Source organism: Phycodurus eques, chromosome 3, assembly GCF_024500275.1.
Source record: "Phycodurus eques isolate BA_2022a chromosome 3, UOR_Pequ_1.1, whole genome shotgun sequence".
In the NCBI taxonomy this organism is placed as follows: Eukaryota; Metazoa; Chordata; class Actinopteri; order Syngnathiformes; family Syngnathidae; genus Phycodurus; species Phycodurus eques.
Window position 1 is genome coordinate 15810023 of NC_084527.1, and position 22346 is coordinate 15832368.

Here is a 22346-nt window from a genome sequence, read left to right on the forward strand (position 1 = left end):
GCCATCCTAACTGCAAAACTAATGTGAAATGTAGAGCAGCGAAACCCCAAAATAAGTGCTTAGCTGGTACATTATACTTTTAACAGAATTCTGGCTGGAACCTCATTACAGCTATGTACGTCAAGTTAGCAGTTAAATTAAGTCTCTAGAGTGAAATGAATATGACAGCCACACAGTCGGCGCCTACGACACGTCCGGAAACCAGAAATGAAATGTATTTTACCACATATGTCAGCGAGGAGGAGGAGCCTTTGTGGTACAAAATATTTTAATATATTGTATATTTACAGCATACCACCAATGTTATTCTTGTTCATTTCCACTTTTTTTAGTAAAATGTTTCTTGAGATTTGAGAAATTAATTTTGACAATAAATGTTCTCAAGGCGGCACGGTGGTCGACTGGTTAGAGCGTCAGCCTCACAGGTCTGAGGACCCGGGTTCAATCCCGGCCCCGCCTGTGTGGAGTTTGCATGTTCTCCCCGTGCCTGCGTGGGTTTTCTCCGGGCACTCCGGTTTCCTCCCACATCCCAAAAACATGCATTAATTGGAGACTCTAAATTGCCCGTAGGCGTGACTGTGAGTGCGAATGGTTGTTTGTTTCTATGTGCCCTGCAATTGGCTGGCAACCAGTTCAGGGTGTACCCTGCCTCCTGCCCGATGACAGCTGGGATAGGCTCCAGCACGCCCGCGACCCTAGTGAGGAGAAACGGCTCAGAAAATGGATGGATGGATGGAAATGTTCTCAATGTTACGTTATATCAGCATGTTTTTTTGGGGGGGGTTAATCATCGAAAATTTGTTCAAGGAATATATAACCTTTCAGAATTTCTTCCATTACTATTTTTGCACTTAGGTTTATATCGCAATATATACCTTTACCATGAAGCCATTCCATTTATATCATGATATGAATTTCAGGCCATATCACCCAGCCCTAAATGTAAGGTTCTTATCCAGAGAGCAAATTATGCTGTACATTGTGCATGTGACAAAGTATCGTTAAATTTTACTTTTAGGTTTACTGTATATTACACTTTGTTTTTTTTTGGGTCATAAAATATTTTTATTTCCTGTTTCATCAAGTTGTCAAACATTCACATTATATTTTCTGATGAGTACACTTTTCAACTTAACCTTTGACTCATCGTATATTGGTACTTCCACTTTTGTCAACATAAATTTATATATCTACACATCCACAGACACAAGATACATTCATAGGCTCTGTTACAGTATATCAAGTTGCCCATTTGTATGTATTAACATTGTATTATTTTTGGTGTCTCACATATCCCTACTTCCTGTTTTGAAAATGTCACAATTGCACTTCCTTGTACTGTTGCCCCATCATAAAACCGACATAAATACCTGTTTGGCCATGATGTCACACACACGTAAATCCTGTTTTGTCAAGTTGTCACACATTTATGCTCTGTTATCTGCTCGCCACACATTCTTACTTATATTATTTTTGTCTTGTAAACATTCCTACTTCCTGCGTACAATGGCACTGACTGTCTTTTCAACAACTTAACTTTTGTACTCAAATTTGCCTGTGCTGAATGCAAATCAGCTTCAAATGTAAATGAGTAGTGTGTTCTCTTGCTGATTGGTCGACTTACACCTTAATGCATTAACGGTTGTTGATTGCTAGACATTTTAAATAGCCATATAGTCAATGTTTAATGCTTTTCAAACTCCTGGTTGGATGTCACAGATTTGTACTTTTTGTGTACATTATGTTAAGAAAATGCATTTTAAGATGCATAAAGAATATTATATTATATCCATCCATTTATTTTCTATAGTGCATGTCCTCATTATGGCAATGCGTGAGCTGGAGCCAGCCAATCGCAGGGCACATGTAGACAAACAACCATTTACAGTCATGAAAAGGTATTTGCCATCTTCTAAAATCAGACAAAAATAACCCAAGGAAACATAAAAAACAGTTTTTAAACTGTGATTTTAGTTATTTTTTGGGGGGGATGGGGGGCTATTAAAGCTACCTGGTCTTGTGTTAAAAGGTTATCACCCCCTAAACCTAATAACTGGCTGGGCCCTAAGCAGCAACTGAAATCAAGTGTTTTCCATTAATGGCAGCGAGTCTTTCACATCTCTGTGGAGATAGTTTGGCTCACTCTTCCTTGCAGAATTGTTTTACTTCAGCGAAACTGGAAGATTTTTAAACAAGAACCGCTTTTTAAGGTCACGCCACACAGCAAAAGAGGACTGCAGTTCTTTAGATGTTGTCTTGTGTTCCTTTGTGAGCTCCTGGATGAGTCGTCACTGTGATCTTGAGGTGATTTTTGTAGGCTGGCCACTCCTGGGAAGGCTCAGCACTGTTCCATGTTTTCTCTATTTGTGTATAATAGCTCTCACTGTCATTTGCTGGAGTTCTAAAGCTTTAGAAATGGCTTTGTAACCCTTGATAGATGTCCATTACTTTATTTGTCATCTGTTCTTGAATTTCTTTGGATCGTATCATTTTATTACACGTCTTTGAGATCTTACGGCTGACCAAATTTTGTCAGACAGATTCTATTATGTGATTTCTTGATTGAACAGGTCTGGAGGTGATCAGGCTTGGGTGTGGTCAGTGAAAATGAACTCAGCTTTACAAAGAAATTTGATTAGAAATTAAATGAAAATGAAATGATTTAACAACCGGGGCAATTACTTTTCCACACAAGGACAGGTAGCTTTGAATATTTTCCCCCCTTTAATAAGTCAAAATCTACATTTAAAAACTGTATATTATGTTTACTTGGGTTGTCTTTGTCTGATATTTACATTTGATCTTAAAGTGGGGATCAAATTGACAAGGGGTCACATAAAGCGGCTGAAATAAGTATTTAACACATCACCATTTTTCTCACTTAATATATTTCCAAAGGTGCTATTGACATGAAACGACATGTTGGGAACAACCCAAGGAATCCATACATTCAAAGAAAGTAGAATAAATAAGATCAGAAATTAAGTTATGTGTAATAATGTGAAATGACACAGGCAAAAAGTATTGAACACATGAAGAAAGGGAGGTGCAAAAAGTAAGCAAAGACAACACCTAAAATCTAGCAATAATCAAAACAGCAAACCAGCCCCTTGTTAGTGCAAATGAATCAGCTGGTTCAGTCCTAACTGATGGCCAACAAAAAGGTCTCATTGCTCAGGTGTGAGTCAAGACACATCTCATGATAGGTAAGAGCAAAGAGCTGTCTCAAGACCATCGCAAAGTCCATCCATTTCCATCCATTTCCAACGCCGCTTATCCTGGTTAGGGTCGCGGGACACTGGAGCCTATCCCAGCTGAAAAAAACATAACGATGGCATGGGTTACAGGCGCATATCTCAGCTTCTGAATGTTCCAGTGAACACGGTTGGAGCCAAGGACCACCTGTGGAGAGTTTCAAAAAGACCTGGAATTAGCAAGTACTGTTGTCACAAGGAAAACAGTGAGTAATGCACTCCACCGCCTTGGCTTCTATGCACACTCACCACGCAAGACCCCATTGGTGAAGAAAAAAAAAAGCAGGTCAAAGCTCGTTTAAAGTTAGTTGAAAAACATTTGGACAATCCAATTAAATACTAGAATATTTTCTGGTCGGATGAGAGCAAAATTTAACTGTTTGGATACACACCACGTTTGGCGGACAAATGGCACTGCACATCACCCTAAAAACACCATACCAACAGTGAAATTCAGAGGTGGGAACATGATGGTGTGGGGGTGCTTTGGTGCTGGTAAACTTCACATTATTGAAGGAAAGATGAATGGGCAAATCTCCCGAGACATTCTTGACAAAAATCTGCTGTCATCTATGAGGATGATGGAAATGATACAAGAGTGGACATTTCATCAGGATAATGATCCAAAACATACTACCAAGCCTACTCTCAATTGGTTTCAAAGAAAAACAAATAAAGATGCTAGAATGGCCCAGCCAATCACTTTACTAATCTATGGAAAGAACTGAAACTTAAGGTCCATAAAAGAAGCCCACGGAACCTTGAAGATTTGAAGACTGCTTGTGTGGAGGAATGGAACAAAATCACACCAGAGCAATGCATGCGAATAGTTTCTCCATACAGGAGGTGTCTTGAACCTGTCATTGCAAACAAAGGCTTTTGTGCAAAGTATTAAATAAATACCAGTTGCCGTGTTTAATACGTTTCCCTGTGTCATTTCACATTATTACATATAACTACATTTCTGATCTTATTTGTTCTACTTTCTTTTTTTATGTATGGATTACTTGGGTTTTTCCCAACATCTGGTGAAATGTTCATGTCAATAGCACTGTAGTGTATATGGAGTTTGGATAAAACGTAATTTATTTAAGAAATAAATTCATCGAAGCAGCGTCGCCTGCGCTGCTTCCGGTTTAGCGTGATTTGACGCTTATCGTTATAAATCAAGCTATTTTGTCTCGTAGAGGGTACCGTGTTACTTTTTTTATGTATAAAATTTAGGGAACACGACAAGAACCCTTTTATCAGTCTCATAATCTAAAGGTTGGTAGATTTTATGAAATACAAGTCCTAGATGACATAGGTTTCCTTGTTAAACTCAAAGTACACACAAACACATCAAAGAGTGGATTTTTATAGAATATTTAATGACATCTACAAGGGATCTATAGGGAAGCACACAAAAGGGGTCTAACTACAGAAATAAAAGAACACAGAAAAATAGGCGTACGAAAGGGGAACTAGAACACCGTGTGTTGCCGGACTAAAGTTGAAAAGCATGAGCGTTTAATGCATTCAGTCCGAATGAGAGCGAGAGAGAGCAAAGTTGGGATTTTGTGTGAAGCTTTCCCCAATATTATTAGGCACTAATATTATACATTCTAGCAACGCTTGTTGTGCTGTACTCACGACCGTAGATCAGTTGGTCGGTGGAGATGGTCTTTTTCCGGACATCTCAGGAGGAAAATGAAGCAGGTTTAGTTGAAGAACAATGTGGAGAAAAACAAGAGGCGGAAGAAGAAAAATTGTTGTCCCTTCGGAGAGCACCCGTAACTTTCCTGCCGGTTGGACTGGTGGCGGGACAAGCTCCTGCTCTCAGCTGCGTGCGTGACCGGTACGGGATGCCAGTAGTTGCTTGCTGAGGCTCCGCCAACCGATCGCAACTAGGGAAAGCGATCGAAGCCACATGGAAGACACTTGTTTCATCGATCAAAAGCGCCGCTGGCTTAGTTAAGGCGGGCGTTTGCGCACTTGGTGACGCCGGAGGGGCCAGAGGACAACAAAAGAGGAAGGGGGGAGGGGCGACGGCCTAGCCATGCCGTGCCGAGGTCACCCAGAGCAAACCAGAGGAAAAAAACGAGAGCCCAGAGAGAAGAAGCTGGGAGAGGCGGGAGTCAGAGGTTAAATACCCCGGAGGTGTGTTCAAGAGGATGGAGGAGACTGGAAGAAGACCACACCCATCAGCTTGAACCTGGTCAACAATTTTGCTATAAAAGTGGTGTAAAAATCATATCTTAATATACAATACTCCCAGCTTTTTACTCTTACTCATAGATCAAGCATATAGAATGATTATTTAAACTTTAGTCTTGTCAAATCAACTGCTTATGGTTCAATCACATTTCATGCTGTTTGGGCTTCAAATCAAGACAAACAGTTCTCAAAGTCTCTCAGCTGCACCTGTAAAGTTGACACACTGACACAGACATCAAGACATACATTTGGAATATTTCTGCAGAGTTCATGAAATATCAAAACGGACATTCTCTTCAGTTAAAAACAACCCTGAATGGAAGTCCACGGGTTGCTGTACTCTCAAACGCCAGTGGGTGGCGCCTTGCGTGCATGTTTGAATATTAAGCAAGTAGTTCATTGCTGTATTTGCGTTCCGTTGTCGATCTGTCCCAGCTTGGTCTTCTCGGAGAGAAGCACCTTTGGAAATATATTTAGTGAGAAAATTGGTGCCATGTTAAATACTTATTTCAGCCGCTGTACTTTTTCATGGCACTGTACACTCACATTCACACCTACGGACAATTCCATTAACTTCCAATGCCATTAAATTCCTGGATTCGTGAGGCAGATGTGCTAACCACTTGGTCACCTTGTTGCCTTGCACATATTAATTTATTATGTTACATTACTTTGTTATCCTGAAGCATCAAGCCTCAATGAAGTGCAATCTGTTAAATGTTACGAATAGACCTCCTTCCTTTTATTTTGAAGTGTCATCCCTTCTGCGTGGATCAGAATAAAACAAGTGACACAGCGATGCTGTCAAGGCCAGAGCATGTTTGGCCTTTCATTTTCCACCGAAGAGAAGAGGGCAGAGTGTAACACTGGTATCAAATTGCACGCTCTGTCCTTGGATTGGGGTTATCTTGTAAATACTCCGCTCCAAGTCTATAAAAGCGAGGGTCCTTTTTGACAGCCAAGGCCACTCATTCACATCAATATAAAAAATAAAATAAAAACAGTGTTTGGGTGGGCAGCTTCAAGGAGGGAAGGCTAGATGAATGGAGGGGACAAAGAAAGTGAACTAGAACACTTTTTTGTGGAGTACTTCCTACCTCTGTCAATGTTTTAACTTGGCTATACCAGGATAGATTTCCATGAAACTTCGTTTTACATGTGAAATGTTTTGTTTTTTGTTTGTTTTTTTTTATTTAGGTGTATTTGTTTCTCCTGGAAATTGATTATAAGGGTGCGTATGATTTCAATGACATTCTGCTTTCTCTCAATGTTTATCTCTATTTTTTAATTCCAAGTGAGTCCACACAATGGCCCCTGTAGCTAGTGATTCAGGTTCCTCATCTCTAGGCGTTTAATGAGTTCTGCCTTGTTTTTGTCCAACGACAGCACACAATAATGAGACAAGTAATTAAAAGCAGTACGAGGGGGAAACGCAGATCCCACTTAACTGACAAACATTAAAAATGATTTGCATTCTAGAGGAAGCAGCCATAGTGTGGATTTTGTAAAAGCAAGCTCTTTTTTGATTGTTGTCTAGTTGTTTTTCTTCAATATTTTTAATGTCTTTCTTGTTATTGTACTGTAGAGGTGTTAAACTTGAGTGCTCTGTGGATTTGTATTAAAAAAATTAGATGCATACCAAGGTATGGCATAAACAAATCCTGTCAATTGTGGATGTCTGTGGAAGTTGTGTCGCGGCAGTGGGGAAGGGGATAGATTTAGATTTAATTAGCTTTTTGAGTGAAGACAAGGTTTGCATGTTTTCTTCGAGAGGACAGAGTTTCTGTGGCAGTGAGGCTGAGCAGCTGTCACCTGCCTGGGCTCTCTTTGACCTAATCTCCTGTGGCAACATGGCCCACAGCCTCACGGGGGCCTAACGACATTCTTGACCTTTCTGCGTGTCCACGAGCTAGAAGAAAACACGCAAAATGGTGATATACGCACACATGCATTCTCAAAGAACGGACGCAGACACACTACAGAAGATCGTCTAATACCAGAGAACGTCAACGGCGGAAATCTGACCGTCTGACAACCAGGATACTGATAGCGATTCCCCACTGCTGATCCATGCAACAGATAGTTTCCACAAACAGTGGCCGAGCTAAGGTTACATCCAGCAAGGGCCCACTCCAAAATGCGTTGCCTGGCCCCACACCGAGATGAAACAAGAGCTTAGGTTACCATCGTTAGGAAATTGATACGAAAAGGCTTTGTTTGTGCTCCATTTTCATCGAAAAGGAAATGATAAAATGTTTGCTTTTGCATGTTTTAATATCATCAGCATCGGTCCTTTATTGGTACTCCGGTTTTGTCATTTTTACTTACTGTGATTAAATCATTCACCAACTCCTTTTTAAAAATTGTACTTCATCATAAAGGTAATTGTTTAAAGACATTTCATTTACATTAAGAGAAGTATTATCTCTGTACATTTGCCTTGTCCCAAAAAAATAAGTGTTGTACAGAGATATGGCCCCTCTTTGCATCAGTGTAATTACAAATCACTGAAACAAAAAAAAAAAAGTTTGATTCAAATAAAATGGGCCATTTGTACACAAGCAATTAACTGTTGCAACTTTAAATAATGTCGCCCAGATGGAACCTAATTATAGTCTGCACGCTTTGATTCAGGCTTTCTGTCGGCGTATCACTCGGGGCGTCACTTTGGCTTTTCAGTCACCTAGCGTTTGTTTTGAAATTGGTGACAATCAGAGCAAATTACCATTTGTAACAGCATGCGACGTTTGCTGCACAGGGAAGAAAGCATGGCCCATAGCTATGGAGGAGTTTCTGTGTTTCCTTTTTAACAGCTCCCCTCCTCTCTTGTTCCCTTTCCCCGCTGCACACTAACGATAACAAATGTGTGCGTTTGTAGAGCGAGGAGGGTAGATGTGAGCGTAAATGTTTGTGTGTATGTGCCATCTGTGAGGAAATGCTTGCAAGTGGCAAATCGCTGTATAGCAGTGTCGACACAGGGGATCAAACAGTCAGTCAATTACCCTGAGAGGTCTTCAGTGACTGTGACAGAGGACGAGGCTAAATATCAGGGATCAGATACACACTGCGGCTGTGGCATAAGTGATACAGCCTCCACATGTGCGTGCGCACACACACCAACACTCACACAGGCTCAAAAACAAAGCCAGAGGCCAGGACTTGGACTGAAACTCTCATGACCCTGAGTGAAGTGGAAGCAAGGGGAGCGATACTTTGTTTCTGTATCTGCATTCACCAAACTTTAGTAGGCAATTGAAAATTGCCATATATATATATATATATATATATATATATATATATATATCCATCCATCCATTTTCTGAGCCGCTTCTCCTCACTAGGGTCGCGGGCGTGCTGGAGCCTATCCCAGCTGTCATCGGGCAGGAGGCGGGGTACACCCTGAACTGGTTGCCAGCCAATCGCAGGGCACATAGAAACAAACAACCATTCGCACTCACAGTCATGCCTATGGGCAATTTAGAGTCTCAAATTAATGCATGTTTTTGGGATGTGGGAGGAAACCGGAGTGACTGGAGAAAACCCACGCAGGCACGGGGAGAACATGCAAACTCCACACAGGCGGGGCCGGGGATTGAACCCTGGTCCTCTGAACTGTGAGGCTGATACTAACCAGTCGACTACCGTGCCGCCGGCTTTTGTACAAAGTATTAAATAAATACCATTTGGCCTGTTCAATACTTTTTCCCAGTGTCATTTCACATTATTACACATAACTAAATCTCTGATCTTATTTGTTCGACTTTCTTTGTATGTATGGATTACTGTTCACAATAATGTTCACAATATGTGAAAATCAGTAAAGATATTTTTCAAAAACTATAAAGGCAATTATTTTAAAGAAGGATTTTCAAGATAAAATGACAAAGGCATAATGTGACGTTGAGTCTCGTCACAGGTGCATGAAACATAATTTACTATTTGACATTCTTAAATGTCAGAATGTCAAAGTCTAAGCGAAGTTTACCACTCTAAGTATTATTTCCACCAAACACTTGATAAGTGATGATGCTAAGAGTAAGTTGCTGCTTCAAATACAAGTCGCCTCATATAACTTGTGGTACTATTCTTCTCTTCTCATGTTCTTAACACCCTTTATTGAGGCTGCAGAAAAAAAACGAGTGTGGCATCATGCGTTGTGGCAGTTTGGATTCCCACCTCGATGGTTTTGTGTGACTTTAGAGCTGGCTAAATTCAGAATTGCACAACCTGAGGGGTGTTCACCACTCATTGTTGCAGCTTTCATTACCATGATTATCTGTCTAAACTTGCTCATTTTTTAAATAACAAAATCTGAATAATGAGGCTTTATCTCTCAATGAAGGATGTACAGTATTAGTATTTTGTGCAGATCAGTGCAGATAAAGGTGTGGATCAAGAATTTTATTTTCTTTTTTTTCTTTTTTGTGTGGTGAGGGGAAAAAAGACACAAAGAGCTTTTCTCTCCCAAAAAAAGTTGAAAATACCCAAAATATTATTTCAATTTCAATGTTTGATTTTACAGTGTTTTAGTTTAATTGCTCATAAATATATCCACTTACCTCTTGATAAACATTTTTATTCAGCTGCTTAAACGTCGTCCTGTCATGTTTATGTATTGCTGGATGACATCTCATTGATCCCCACATCTTTTAAAGATATTAATTTGATTTGTGCCATCGCTGAGGTAATTCCCCCTCCCCTCTTTTCAGTCTTTAGCGGCTCATGAAGGCTGGCCATTGGGCTTCCGCCTGTAAATCAGTGATCACATCGCATCTCTGACAACATCCATTAAGTGCGACACACTTTGGCAATTAATTGAAGGGTGCGCTTACGCTGTTAGAGGCCTATTTAGTGTGTCAGAGCAGGTTGATGTGTGCGGGTGTTGTTCGGGGGTCGGACCTCAATTCAGAGCCACCACCCTATAGAGGGGGTGGGGCTCAAAGCCAGAGTCATCGGAGGGGCATGGGCTCATCTGCATATTGGCACAGCGACGCCCCCCTAGTGACCCCCAACCGATGGGATAGGGTGGAGAGCCTGGCGGCGTTCCGTGGGAGTTCAACGCCAGTTCAGGGTGAACGGTAGAGCGCTACGGCATTGATCGCTTGTGCTGGGGGGATAAAAAGGACAAAACACAAGTAAAAAGTAGTGCAAGAGAAACATTTTAGCTCATATAAATATTTAAATGGATATAAATGATAGATAAGCGGTGTGAGAAGGTTGTGTCTTGCTTTTCCAGAGGCGCATGTTAAAGCGAGCCGTACCCAGGGAGCACACTGACCCAGAATGTCGGCTTATTTGCTCTCATGATTGTCAGACGGCTAAATTTGACCCATGTTGCTGACTTCGATCCAGAACCCCACCTCCCTCACAAAGTCTCAGACACAAACAGAACAAAGTTTACGCACTCCAGTCTCGTACACACACAAAAACACACGTGCACACACAACATCTCTATTAATGCGTACAGGCAGAGGTCAATCTAATAAACATGGGGTCAGCCTAGTGGTCATCAGAGGCCCGTCGATGGTGAGAGAGCCTTTAAGGTGCTTCCTAATTGTATCCCCGCGGCCTTCTAGTCTACCTTTTTATAGCCAATCTCCTGTACAGAGGAGAAAGGAGGAAAGCAAGGCTGCAGTTTTCTACCTTTTTCTGCTCACTGCATGAACTGATTTTAGATACAAAGCTTATGCTTTTTTAATCCGCCGTAGAAAATTAGGAGAGCCTATTTCAATATTCTTATCGTCGCAAACAAATACAGGTACCAACAAAAAAGAAGTCTTAAATATGCAGATTAAAAAAAAGGTTCAAAACAGAAAATGCATTACTTCCAGGGATGTCTTCACTCATTCCTCTGTCTGTTAACACAAAAGTCTAAATATCTGCACTCAGAAAAATTTAATCCCCCACTGGGAGGTAAAAAGAATAACAAACAAGAAGAAAATGTCTTCCCAAGTTCAGTTACAGGTAGTCGCTAAGCAGCTTGAGTTTCTTGCCTGAAGGTTACGATGTTTAATGTGTGTGTTGCAATTTAGTTGAAAACTATGAATACTATTTTACATTCAAATTGGACTATTTTACAGCAGTTAACTTATTTGTACAATTCTGTGACAGATAATAATGTTAAAAAGTGAGGCGCAGTGCAAATCACCTTTCTATTACTCCTTAAGTGGATGTTTTATTGTTTAAATACTATCCATCCATTTTCTGAGCCGCTTCTCCTCACTAGGGTCGCGGGCGTGCTGGAGCCTATCCCAGCTGTCATCGGGCAGGAGGCGGGGTACACCCTGAACTGGTTGCCAGCCAATCGCAGGGCACATAGACACAAACAACCATTCGCACTCACAGTCATGCCTACGGGCAATTTATAGTCTCCAATTAATGTGTTTAAATACTAAAGTAGTTAATTTAATTGTACAGTGGCATCTTGACGTATGTGTGCCAACTTATTTACCGTAATGTCTCGTGTAAAATACGCATCCATGTAGAATACGCACCCCCAACGTTGACCTCAAAATTCTGGAAAACCCTTCTATGTATGATTCATTTTTACAATGCATGATTTTGCTTCTACCCATATGATCAAAACATGAAATATTATCTGTATTTTGTTAGTTTTTTCAAAGAATTATTCTGAAGTTAAGCACTTTATTTGAAAACATAATACTTTTTTATTTTCTTGCTCTTATTTTGAAATTCACAGTCCTACTTTCCATCCATCCATTTTCTGAGCCGCTTCTCCTCACTAGGGTCCCGGGCGTGCTGGAGCCTATATCATATATCATCGGGCAGGAGGCGGGTTCAGTACACCCTGAACTGGTTGCCAGCCAATCGCAGGGCACATACAAACAAACATACAAACAAACAACCATTCGCTCTCACCGTCACACCTACGGGCAATTTAGAGTCGTCAATTAAGCTACCATACATGTTATTGGGACGTGGGAGGAAACCGGAGAAAACCCACGCAGGCACAGGGAGAACATGCAAACTCCACAAAGGGGACCGGGAATTGAACCCCGGTCCTCAAAACTGTGAGGCAGACGCTCTAACCAGGCATCACCGTGCCAGTCCTACTTTTATTTAGTAAATGAGAATACACACAGTTGTGCTCATATGTTTGATTAGCCAGGAAGAATTTGTAAGATGGGTACACTTCTTTGAAGAAAACATGAAGGTCCAAGCGAAACACATTTAATTTTATTTTAATAAGATTCAAATTCAACTGTCAAGCATTTCAGAAAAGCATTATCATTAAACAAAACATAACCATAAAGAAATTATGGTTGTTGTTCAGTCATCAGTCGTATTTTAAAAAAACAGTATTTCACAAATTGTGTCAGGGTATGTAAACTTATGAGCACAACTGTACATATATGCAGTCATACGTACCCCTGTCATATTGGAATGAAAGTGTAGGCTACACCTTTTTCATAACCTCTAGGTGGGGGTGACATATTAGAATGAAAGGGTACACCTTTCTCATAACCTCTAGGTGGCGATGGCATTTTGGAATGGAAGTGTGCGGCTTTTTCATAACCTCTAGATCATATATGTCAAACTCAAGCCCGGGGGCCAAATTTGCTCCACGATGTAATTATATTTGGCCCGCAACACCACATCAAATGTGTATTAGAGCTGGCCCGCCAGTATATAGCACATGCGCCACTAATATTACAAATCCCAGAATGCTTTGCTAGTGTGTTGGCCCATCAGTCTAGACCGGTGAGCGCCCCTTCCCTTTCTGTTGCAGTTGTTAGCAACTATGCTACCAGTCTCCTCGAGCAAATTTACACTTCCCGTTCTCAAAAAATGGCTAAACGAAAGCTGATTTGATATATGGGTAAATTGAGTTAGGAGCTTCATCACAAAACAACTTAAACCCATAAGTTACCACTGTGTACTTGTATGTAAGTTAAATCTAATGTTAATTTAAATTGTGCCTGTATAGTTAATAAAGGTTTTCTCATGGCACAGTTTGACGCTGTAAATCAATTACTTATATTTACGTTATTTGCAATTTTTTTCTCTTTTCTTTTTCAATCTGAACTAATCAGTTGGGCAACGTCCTGGAAAAGATTGCGTTTTGACTTCAGAGGTGCCGTCGTATCTGTTAGTCCTCTCGCTGTGGATTTTGAGCAGGCGTAAGGACATTTTGGGTAGCGGCCACGAGCTTTTGTCGTGGTGGGCGCTCCACCGCCAAGCAGCAAGCTTCTGTTGCAGCAATCGCTAGCTTCGCAGAAACTCAAGAACGGGAGCAACGCTGGACGAACCTTTGGTGCATGTACCAGATTTCCTAATGCAGTCTGACCCCAACTTGGGAACTGGCTAACCTGGAAGAGGTCATAAAGAAACTCAGCATGAGTGCCTCCCCCCGTCACAACCAGCCCCACCTGATACACCCCCGAAGTCACCTCTCCCCACTTCTACCTCCACTTCCCTCAATCGACTCTTTAGAATAAAGCACTACCGCTCCACTGGTTTTGCTTAGGGCATCCTTTGTGCATAACTCAGGTTTTATTTGGAAGGCCTGAATCGGACAGAAGACTGAGCAATGGTGTTGATTATCAGCTATCTGCTTGGATAACATATTAAGTGTGTCCCATTGGACCACCGGGTCATAGGCTGTCATGACTCTTGTGCTTCAGGCCGGAGGAGCAAATGCAAGAGCGGAGAGTCTTGAAGTCATAACATTTTTTGTTTTCTTCATTGTTTGATTGCAAATTCTGCAAGACTTAATTTTGTCTCAGCTTTGTAGCTAGGCGGCTGTGATCCTTTAAATTTGAGTGTGGATCAAGTTACTAGTTCTAGTGTGTTTACAATTCTGTCGTTATCATTAGGGAACTTATGAGAACCTCCAGTATATTTGGTATTAAGTAACAAATCTGTGGGTCCTCTGAACAAAGGTGAGTTTTAATGACATCTACATTTGTGAGACTAAAGGCCTACTCAGATTGATATAAATAAATAAAAATCTTACATGGTCTATGTGCATGCAGGACTTCTGCCTCACAGTTCTGAGATTCTGAGTTTGAATCTCTGGAGTTTGCATGTTCTCGAGGGCTGCAAGTAACTATTATATTAATCTATCAACCTGACGATAATTTTTTTCGATTAATCGAATCTGATTTTTAAAAGAAATTTAAATTTCCATCCCTTTATTTAAGAAAAACACGACATTATTTCTAATTGACAGTGAAGAAAATGAACGAATTGATTAAGATTTGGTTGCTGATTTGGTCCGTAACGTCAGAAAATCTGCAAAAATGTTAAGAATTATTTTCCAAAGTAAAAGCAGGTGTATTTGTTTGTTTTTGTTTTTTTGATGAAACAAAGCTAATCCGTATGCTTTCATGGAAGACTGCAGAAATCTGAGTATATTTAATGCTGAGAGTCTGAAATTCCAAAGATTTAGAAAATTTTAATTCAAACAAGGTCTCCAAATGATAAATCGATTACCAAAATAGTTATCGATTAATTTGATAATCACAGTTAGTTGTCAATTAATCGTTGCACCTCTAATGTTCTCACCGTGCTCACTTGGGTTTTCTCCGTATCCATCGGCTTCCTCCCACATTCCAGAAACATGCATTTTTTTTTTGTGCACAAAGGCAAATGCTTTTGTTTATATATTTTTTTACAAATCTGTCTAATTCTGTGTTATTGAGCACTTCTCCTTTGCCAAAATAATCCATCCACCTCACGTGTGGCATATCAAGATGTTGAGTAAACAGCAAGATTATTGCACAGATGTGCCTCCAGCTTCCCCCCAATACAATAAAACTACACTCACGTGGCCTTTTATTGTGGGCAGTCCGGGCACACCTGTGCAGTAGTCATGCTGTTTAATCAGCATGTTGATATTCCACTTCTGTGAGGTGGCTGGATTATCCCGACAAAGGAGACATGCTCACCAACAAAGATTTAGACAGAATTGTGAACAATATTTCAGAGAAATAGGCCTTTTGTTCATAGAAAAGGTCTTAGATCTTTGAGTTCAGATCATGAAAGATTTGGGAAAAAAACAAGTTTTGCTTTGCGATTGGCTGGCAACCAGTCCAGGGTGTAGCCTGCCTCTCACCCAAAGTCAGCTGGGATAGGCTCCAGTTCACTTGTGACCTTAATAAGGATAAATAGTATAGAAAATGGATGGATTGCTGGGTGGGAAATTATTTTTCTGCAAGTAGTAGAGTGTGATGCTCAGTTATTTCTTCCTTCCATATCAAGATTCACATTTCTGATGCAATTGCAGTTGCATTAAGTTTAACTTACATTTTTGCTTGATCATTTGAAAGCTTTCTCATGCTAAAGTGTGTGATTGGGTTTGTGTCATCCGTGTAGGCACAGAACGCCACGAGTTGACCTCCTGGATGAGTTTTGACTCAATCTTCAGGTTCTTCGGCGAGGTCGTGGAGGCGAAAAAAGACGTGGAGGCAGAGGAGATGTTCAACACTGTTACCACGCGCAGCAGCTCCCTCAAAAGCAAACACCTAGATTTGTAAAACAACAACACCACTGACGTAATTGGAGCGATAGTGTAGAGCGGGTGCTTAAGTTTTTTGCTATGTTTTTTTAGTTTCTCTACCCTCCTTGCTCTGCTCCCCGGGTATCATTTCTCCCCTCTGGCTGCACACACAAGCGTGGTTGTTGTTGTTTATGTAAGAGACAAGAATTCAGGCCAGTGTGTATCCATCTCAGTAACATTTTGAGTGGCTTCTAAATAAGCGCAACTGTCGAAGCAATATCTGCCGTAGCGTTTGTGGTTCCCGAGGGTGGTATAGCCTAAACTGGTATGGGCTAAGTACAGTGCTCGGTGGTACACCTCATATCAGCTGCCCTGCAGTTAGAGCTGACACTTTTTCTTTTTCTTTTTGTAGCTCACTAATTGTTTGTAAAGCACACTCTTAACTGTTCACCATTTGTTGGTGTTTCAACAAAGGCCATTGTTTTTATGATGTCATTGTCAAGCTTCTATGCACAAAACTTTTTAAACTCATTTACTGAGCTAAATTTAGAGGCATGCCGTTTACTTCATTATGTATTTATGTATTCCTCTTCCCTTCACGTTTATAATAGATGCCTCCAATTGATTACATGTTACGATACAAACAAAACAAAACCCAATATGTGTGGAGTAACTTGAACGCGGGTCACTGAGCATATTCAAAATCACTTAGTCGGGCATCAAAATGGATTTAAAGGATATCTCATTTAAACAGGAGCCATAAGTCCGCTCTCAACACTCACAAAGCCTCAATAGATGACACATGTCAGGAAATCCAAGATCTCAATATTATTCTAAGCCTGAATGATGTTAGGGAAAATTATAACATATCTATTTCTCCCCCTCCACTAAAGTCTTTTTCTTGTTCTTAGACGTGGCAAGTCACTGCTCAGTTGCACGTAATCTTCAGTATGTGACACAAACATGATAAAAAAAATTTAAGTTTCATAAACCACTCAAGGCTTAACGCAAAATGCTTCTAATGTGTCGCGACATTAGTCAAATCTCAAAGCCAATGCTAAATCTCATGATACCGTAGACACTTTCCCCTTATTCCCCCCTCACTTCACGTCATGACTATTGTTTAACTTTTAGCTGTGAAATCTGGTTTCTCCCCCATGCCCATTCTATGCGTGTGCGTATGTGTGTGTGGTTTAATGCTTTTGAGGATTATCTTTGTGCTGTAATGAGACAACTGTGGCTGATGGTTTCAAGGCCTAATTTCCTTTTAATTTGATTCCCATCTCTCCTGTTTCTGCACACACACACAAAATGATTTGCTTATTATTTGATTTGATGATTTTGGTTTCCAGATAGCGTTGCTCATCTTTCTGTTTTTCAGAAAAAAATATCTGCCCATTTTTCCCCCTCTCCATAATTGTAAATTGTTGCCTTGAGGGAACAAACAAGGCTCAGTGCTTCTAATAACAAGCCAAAGGAAGATCGAGCTGGAGATGAAAGAGCAGCCTAAATCCAAAAGCAGTCTGCAAAGAAAGAAAAGGGGATTTATTTTGCCAATTTCTCCTGAAAGCATTCTTTTTTTTCTGACCACATTCTTCTTTGTATTCATTCAATAAAAAAAGAAAATATGCGTTAATTTGGGGGTTTTATGACATGCCCATGTATTTAATTCTATTTTAATTTCCTTTCTTAACATTTGAAATGTTACGCAAGTCCTTTCAAAGATTCTTTGTAGTGTGATTCCTTTAATGAAAGTCACTGTTAAAACATTTCAAATGCAAATAAAGTTTTACACATTGGTTATTAATTGATTTTGTTGCAGTTGAAGGAACCTTTGTAATAGTATTATTCTTTTAAAACTTGTTTTTGTTTTTCAATCAATGAATATTGTTGTTATTGCAGACAAGTGGGTATGATTAACCTTTTTTAACGTTACGATATAGTAGTGTCCTGAAGTCAACAATACCAGAAGGTTTTGTGTTTTCTTTTATTTTGTATATAAAACAGAGAAGTATGGGGTGAATAAATACATCAAGAATAACTTTTTTTAAAGCTTGCTTTTAAAAACAAAGAAACTTTGTGTTTTTGCTTTGTCTGCCAGGCTGAATTATTTGTTTTCTATCCGATCAGGTCATTTAATACCACCTTAATACATCTTTTCAGATTGTTTCCATTAATTATAGTACAAAAAGTGAGAGCACTTACAAGTTCTGCTTACATCTTCACAGTACATTATAACAATACATTGTTAAAAAAAAAAAAAATGCATTTAGATGTCGGGCATTTTGGCTCAATTTATTACCACGTCAAATTGTCAGGTCTTAATCCTTGCATTGAAACGACGCCTCATTTAATCCTCATGTGACTCCTTTAAGTGCATCATCTCCACACACCCCCCCCCCCCTCGTCTGTGTTTAATTCACAATGTGAACCCGTGGAGGAGTCCTTGACATGTAAAACTTTTCTACTGTTTGATATTTCAATTGTTTCATCCCGTCGAGAGAGTTGTTGTCACGCTTGCCTGCACCGGCCCTCTGTGCGTGCGTGCGTGCGTGTGTGTGTGTGTGTGTGTGTGCTCACCCATCCCCTCAAAAGATGAACTGCCAAAGGAGCCAGTTGGAATGTCACCCTTCTGACACACACGCACACACACACACACACATTGGTGCGGATCACTGTCACATCACTATTTGCATAATGATATGCTCAGCTCCGAGGAGGAAAGTAACCCCCAAATTTTACGGGTCACCTAACGGCAACAATCAATGTTTTATCGGCCCTACTAAGGAAAATATCTTTAACAAGCAGGAGTGCAGGAACGCTCTTTCTTCTCTCACCTCCTCTGTCGCCCGCTCTTATCAATTCAATTCACTGCCCATCACGAGCGATATTTCCAAAGCAGTTAAAACATGGAAATGCCTCATCATCATCATCATCATCATCATCATAGGCACCTGTAAGCACAGAATGCAGCCTTTCTTTCCCTCAAACTCCGCATTTTGCGCCTGTGCAGAAGAGCCATCCAATGTATATATTTATCTTATTTAGATTTTCAAATGTAGAGTGCACGCTCGGGTCCCGCGCAGTGGCCGGTTTCCTTCCAACTCATTACATATTCATTGACTCGCATGAGAAGCTATTTAATCCAATGGAAACAACGCTTCCATATTGTAATGAGGAATCAGCGCGGCCACAATCAACTCGATAAGAAAAAGAAGGAATGAAAGAATGCACGTGTGTGGCACCAAGTGGCTTTTGGCTGCAGCATGCACATTTGATTTATAATACGTGTCACTTCTTCTTTCATGCACACGTGGGGGGGGGGTGGTAACAAAGTTTGTTCGGGAGCATCTGTTAGAGAAAAAAATAATCATGATACATTTGCGTAAAAGTTGCACTTATATGAACGACTGCCTGTGGCGCAATCAATCCGTCTTGATTTTTTTTTTTTTTTTGGCAGGATTTTGCTGTTTCGTCATAGTTTGCGCTCGCGCGCGTGCATGTAGTCCGGTGGTGGGCCTGCAGCTGTTTGTGACGCTGTTGTTGAGGCCATTTGGCTTTAAAAGCAGCTTTCAGGCTCTCCCCTCGCCGCCCCCTCAATTACACCTCCTCTGATACTCTGGCGGCCTCAACGCTTCCGCGTGCATGCAGTAAAAAGAAGAGAGAGGGGACAAAATACATTTGAAGAATAGGCGCTCTGACTTTGTAAGATTTAGAGCCGGTCGTTTCGGAGGGGTCGAAACTGGTCTTTTTGACACGCTCTGTGAAGAAGAGAGGGGGGGGGGGGGGGGGGGGGGAATGTCAAACGTGTGCATTTTGTCCCCTTTCAAATATATATAATTTTGATGAATGTGTTTCTGCATGCACATGTAAGGTGGTTATGATTGCAAACATAACACCTAAACTTCTTTTTGCACAGCACAATTTTATTAGCCTACGACTCTTTATAGTGACACAATAAAGACTTTCATTAGTTTAGCATGTCATTTCTCTGCGTTATTTATTTATTATTTTGTATTCTTTAAAACGAAGCCAACTCTATTTGATTTGATGTCGTTTAATTAAATTATCATAAATGATAAAAAGTCAAATTAAAAAGTTTAAATTATTGTGGATGCAAGAATGAAACATCAGCCACACTGATTTTACAATCTAATACGATTAATTACAAATTTAATAGATGCATTTTTTTTCAGACAGTAAAAATGTAGACAGCAAATGCGCGGTTTGTATTATATATAATACAATATATATATAATATTCGAAATGAACAAAATTCAAAGATCTTAATGGAGAAGAGCCATTTTAAAAGCCATAAACATTTTATTTTAGAAATGTGCATAATTTGGTTTGTTTTCTGTATATAAGGACCTTCCCTACAATATTTCGTTTAAACGCTGTATAAATGATAATACTATAGAAGCTATATTAAAATAATAACAAGTAAATACGCATACATTATAAAGATATTAAAAAGTACTATATTTTGTGAGTTGAGATTTTGTAAGAAAAATTTACCCAATATGGACATTATTAATATGGCAAATGTGATCAAAACTAACGTACTTCCCATCATCAATCAATATATTTCCCAAAAAAATGTTATTGTTCTCAAAGCAACGAAAGAATCAGCTAGTACCATGCAGGAATTAATTCCATATAATGAACCTTAAACCAATATTGCCGAGGACGTGATCACGTATCGATTCACAGGCGAGAAAATAATGAATAAACGTCGTGCCATTCCACTGAGAAATAAACCTAATAATATTTTAATATTGTAATAATTGCCATACATATAATCCGTTGCTGATTATATCGCATCTCGTTGATAAACAAAAGTTAAATGATTAGCAATGAGCTGTTGATGAATTAGTGCAAATATTTGTCATAACCTGAGAAGAAAAACCTCAAATGGCTCCAAAGCTTTGTGAAGAACATTCATTTGTGGGATTAAATCAAGAACTTTTCCCGCTTGATTCCCGAAGAACCCTGCAGGATTCAGTCGGCACACTTTCAGGTTCAAATCAAAAGCGCTTGAGAGTTCAAGGCAATATGAAATCTCACATTATAGATGGGTTTCATAATGTGCACGCATCCCTCCGAGGATAAACACGGCGTGCGTGCGTGCGTGCGTGCGTGCGTGGGCTGCGTGGACTCCGAAGAAAAAGAAGAAGAAGTTGTTATTGGCGAGCCCCTTTCCACCCTCTTCTTCATCACACGGTGGCCGGGAAGAGAGGAGGCTCCAAATGAATTTATTGCCATTCAGTCGACTGACAGCTGTGTTTGTGTGCGTGTGTTTAGACGCGTATTTCACGCTTCTCTTGCACGACTCTTTGGCGAGGCTTGGAATCTCCGTGGTTAAGCGAGTTAATATACGTGTGTTATTAAAGGGCCTGCAGCCTGCCTGCCTCACCCACTGTCTCGGCCCCCATGGTGTCGCCCCCCCCCCCCCCCCCCCCCCACACACACACACCTCTTGACGGCTTAGTCTTTACGCCCATCTCTTCCTCTATCAGCCATTCTAATGTCCCTCATTGTGCTTGTCACCTGAGTCAGCAGGGAGGATGAAAAGGGAGGAAGAAGAGAATCTGGTGATGATAGGCAAGGGTGTGTGTGTGTGTGTGTGCGTGTGTGCGCGCGCGCGCGCACGCAGTGGTGGTCCAGCCAAGTCTACTTTTATTGCTGTTTATCCCCGCAGCAAAAGCTGTCAGGCGCTGGCAGATTGGCAGAATGTTTCATCAACTTATTTCTTCGCTCTTGCTCCGTGAACGTACCTCGGCTTCTAAAGCTTTTTTAAAGTAGTAAAACAATTGGTAGCGCTTTAAAAAGGAATAGCATCAGTATGCACCTACCTGCACAATTTAAGGATTGCGACGATTGATTCATTTGACATTGTGTTTATTATTGCTATGGTGAAAAGGTGTTTCCATTTGTGGTTACCTTTCTGAGAGGGACAAAATAGGAGTTGCTTTGTGTCGTTCTCTGTTTCATGCGAGTTTGACGTGCAAGCTTCAAGCACAACACTAAAGACACTGTTCAAGTAAATCCAAGTCCTCCGCACTACCTTTGTAAGGCAAAAATGTGACACCACTCTTAATTTGATATGGTGCAGGTGTACCTAATGTTATGCTGAGAGAGAAAAAATATACAATGAGATATGAAATTGGGGAAAGGAAATGCATTTTCATTCATCGAGTGGATTTTTCAAAAACAAACAATATTTATCTAATTAGAAAGAAAAATGGTACCAAACAAACTCACTGTCTGCATATCGTTAATCCAAGAACATAATTGCCCAAGTCATTTTTTTCTCGCTGGCACGATATCAATACAAAATGGCAATGTGCCTGGTTAAAATGAAAATACAATTTAAAAAAAAAAAAAGGTCTTTTTATTTTTATTTATAGAATCAACTGGACTCTTCTTTGTTA

The 22346-nt window shown here is 40.3% G+C and overlaps 1 protein-coding gene across 4 annotated transcripts in view; it reads left to right on the forward strand.

The window, feature by feature from the left end:
* Positions 1-22346, forward strand: part of arb2a (ARB2 cotranscriptional regulator A) — a 213512-nt gene that overhangs the window by 184648 nt on the left and 6518 nt on the right. For 2 of the 4 annotated variants that reach the window (XM_061672240.1, XM_061672242.1), the window contains one exon: positions 15789-17700. The exons of 1 other annotated variant lie outside the window; for it this stretch is intronic. In XM_061672240.1, the coding sequence (XP_061528224.1) occupies positions 15789-15949 (161 nt within the window). In that variant the 3' untranslated portion in view covers positions 15950-17700. Of the gene's footprint in view, positions 1-15788; positions 17701-22346 lie in introns of those variants that run through there. One more of the 4 variants, XM_061672241.1, reaches the window with a different exon arrangement.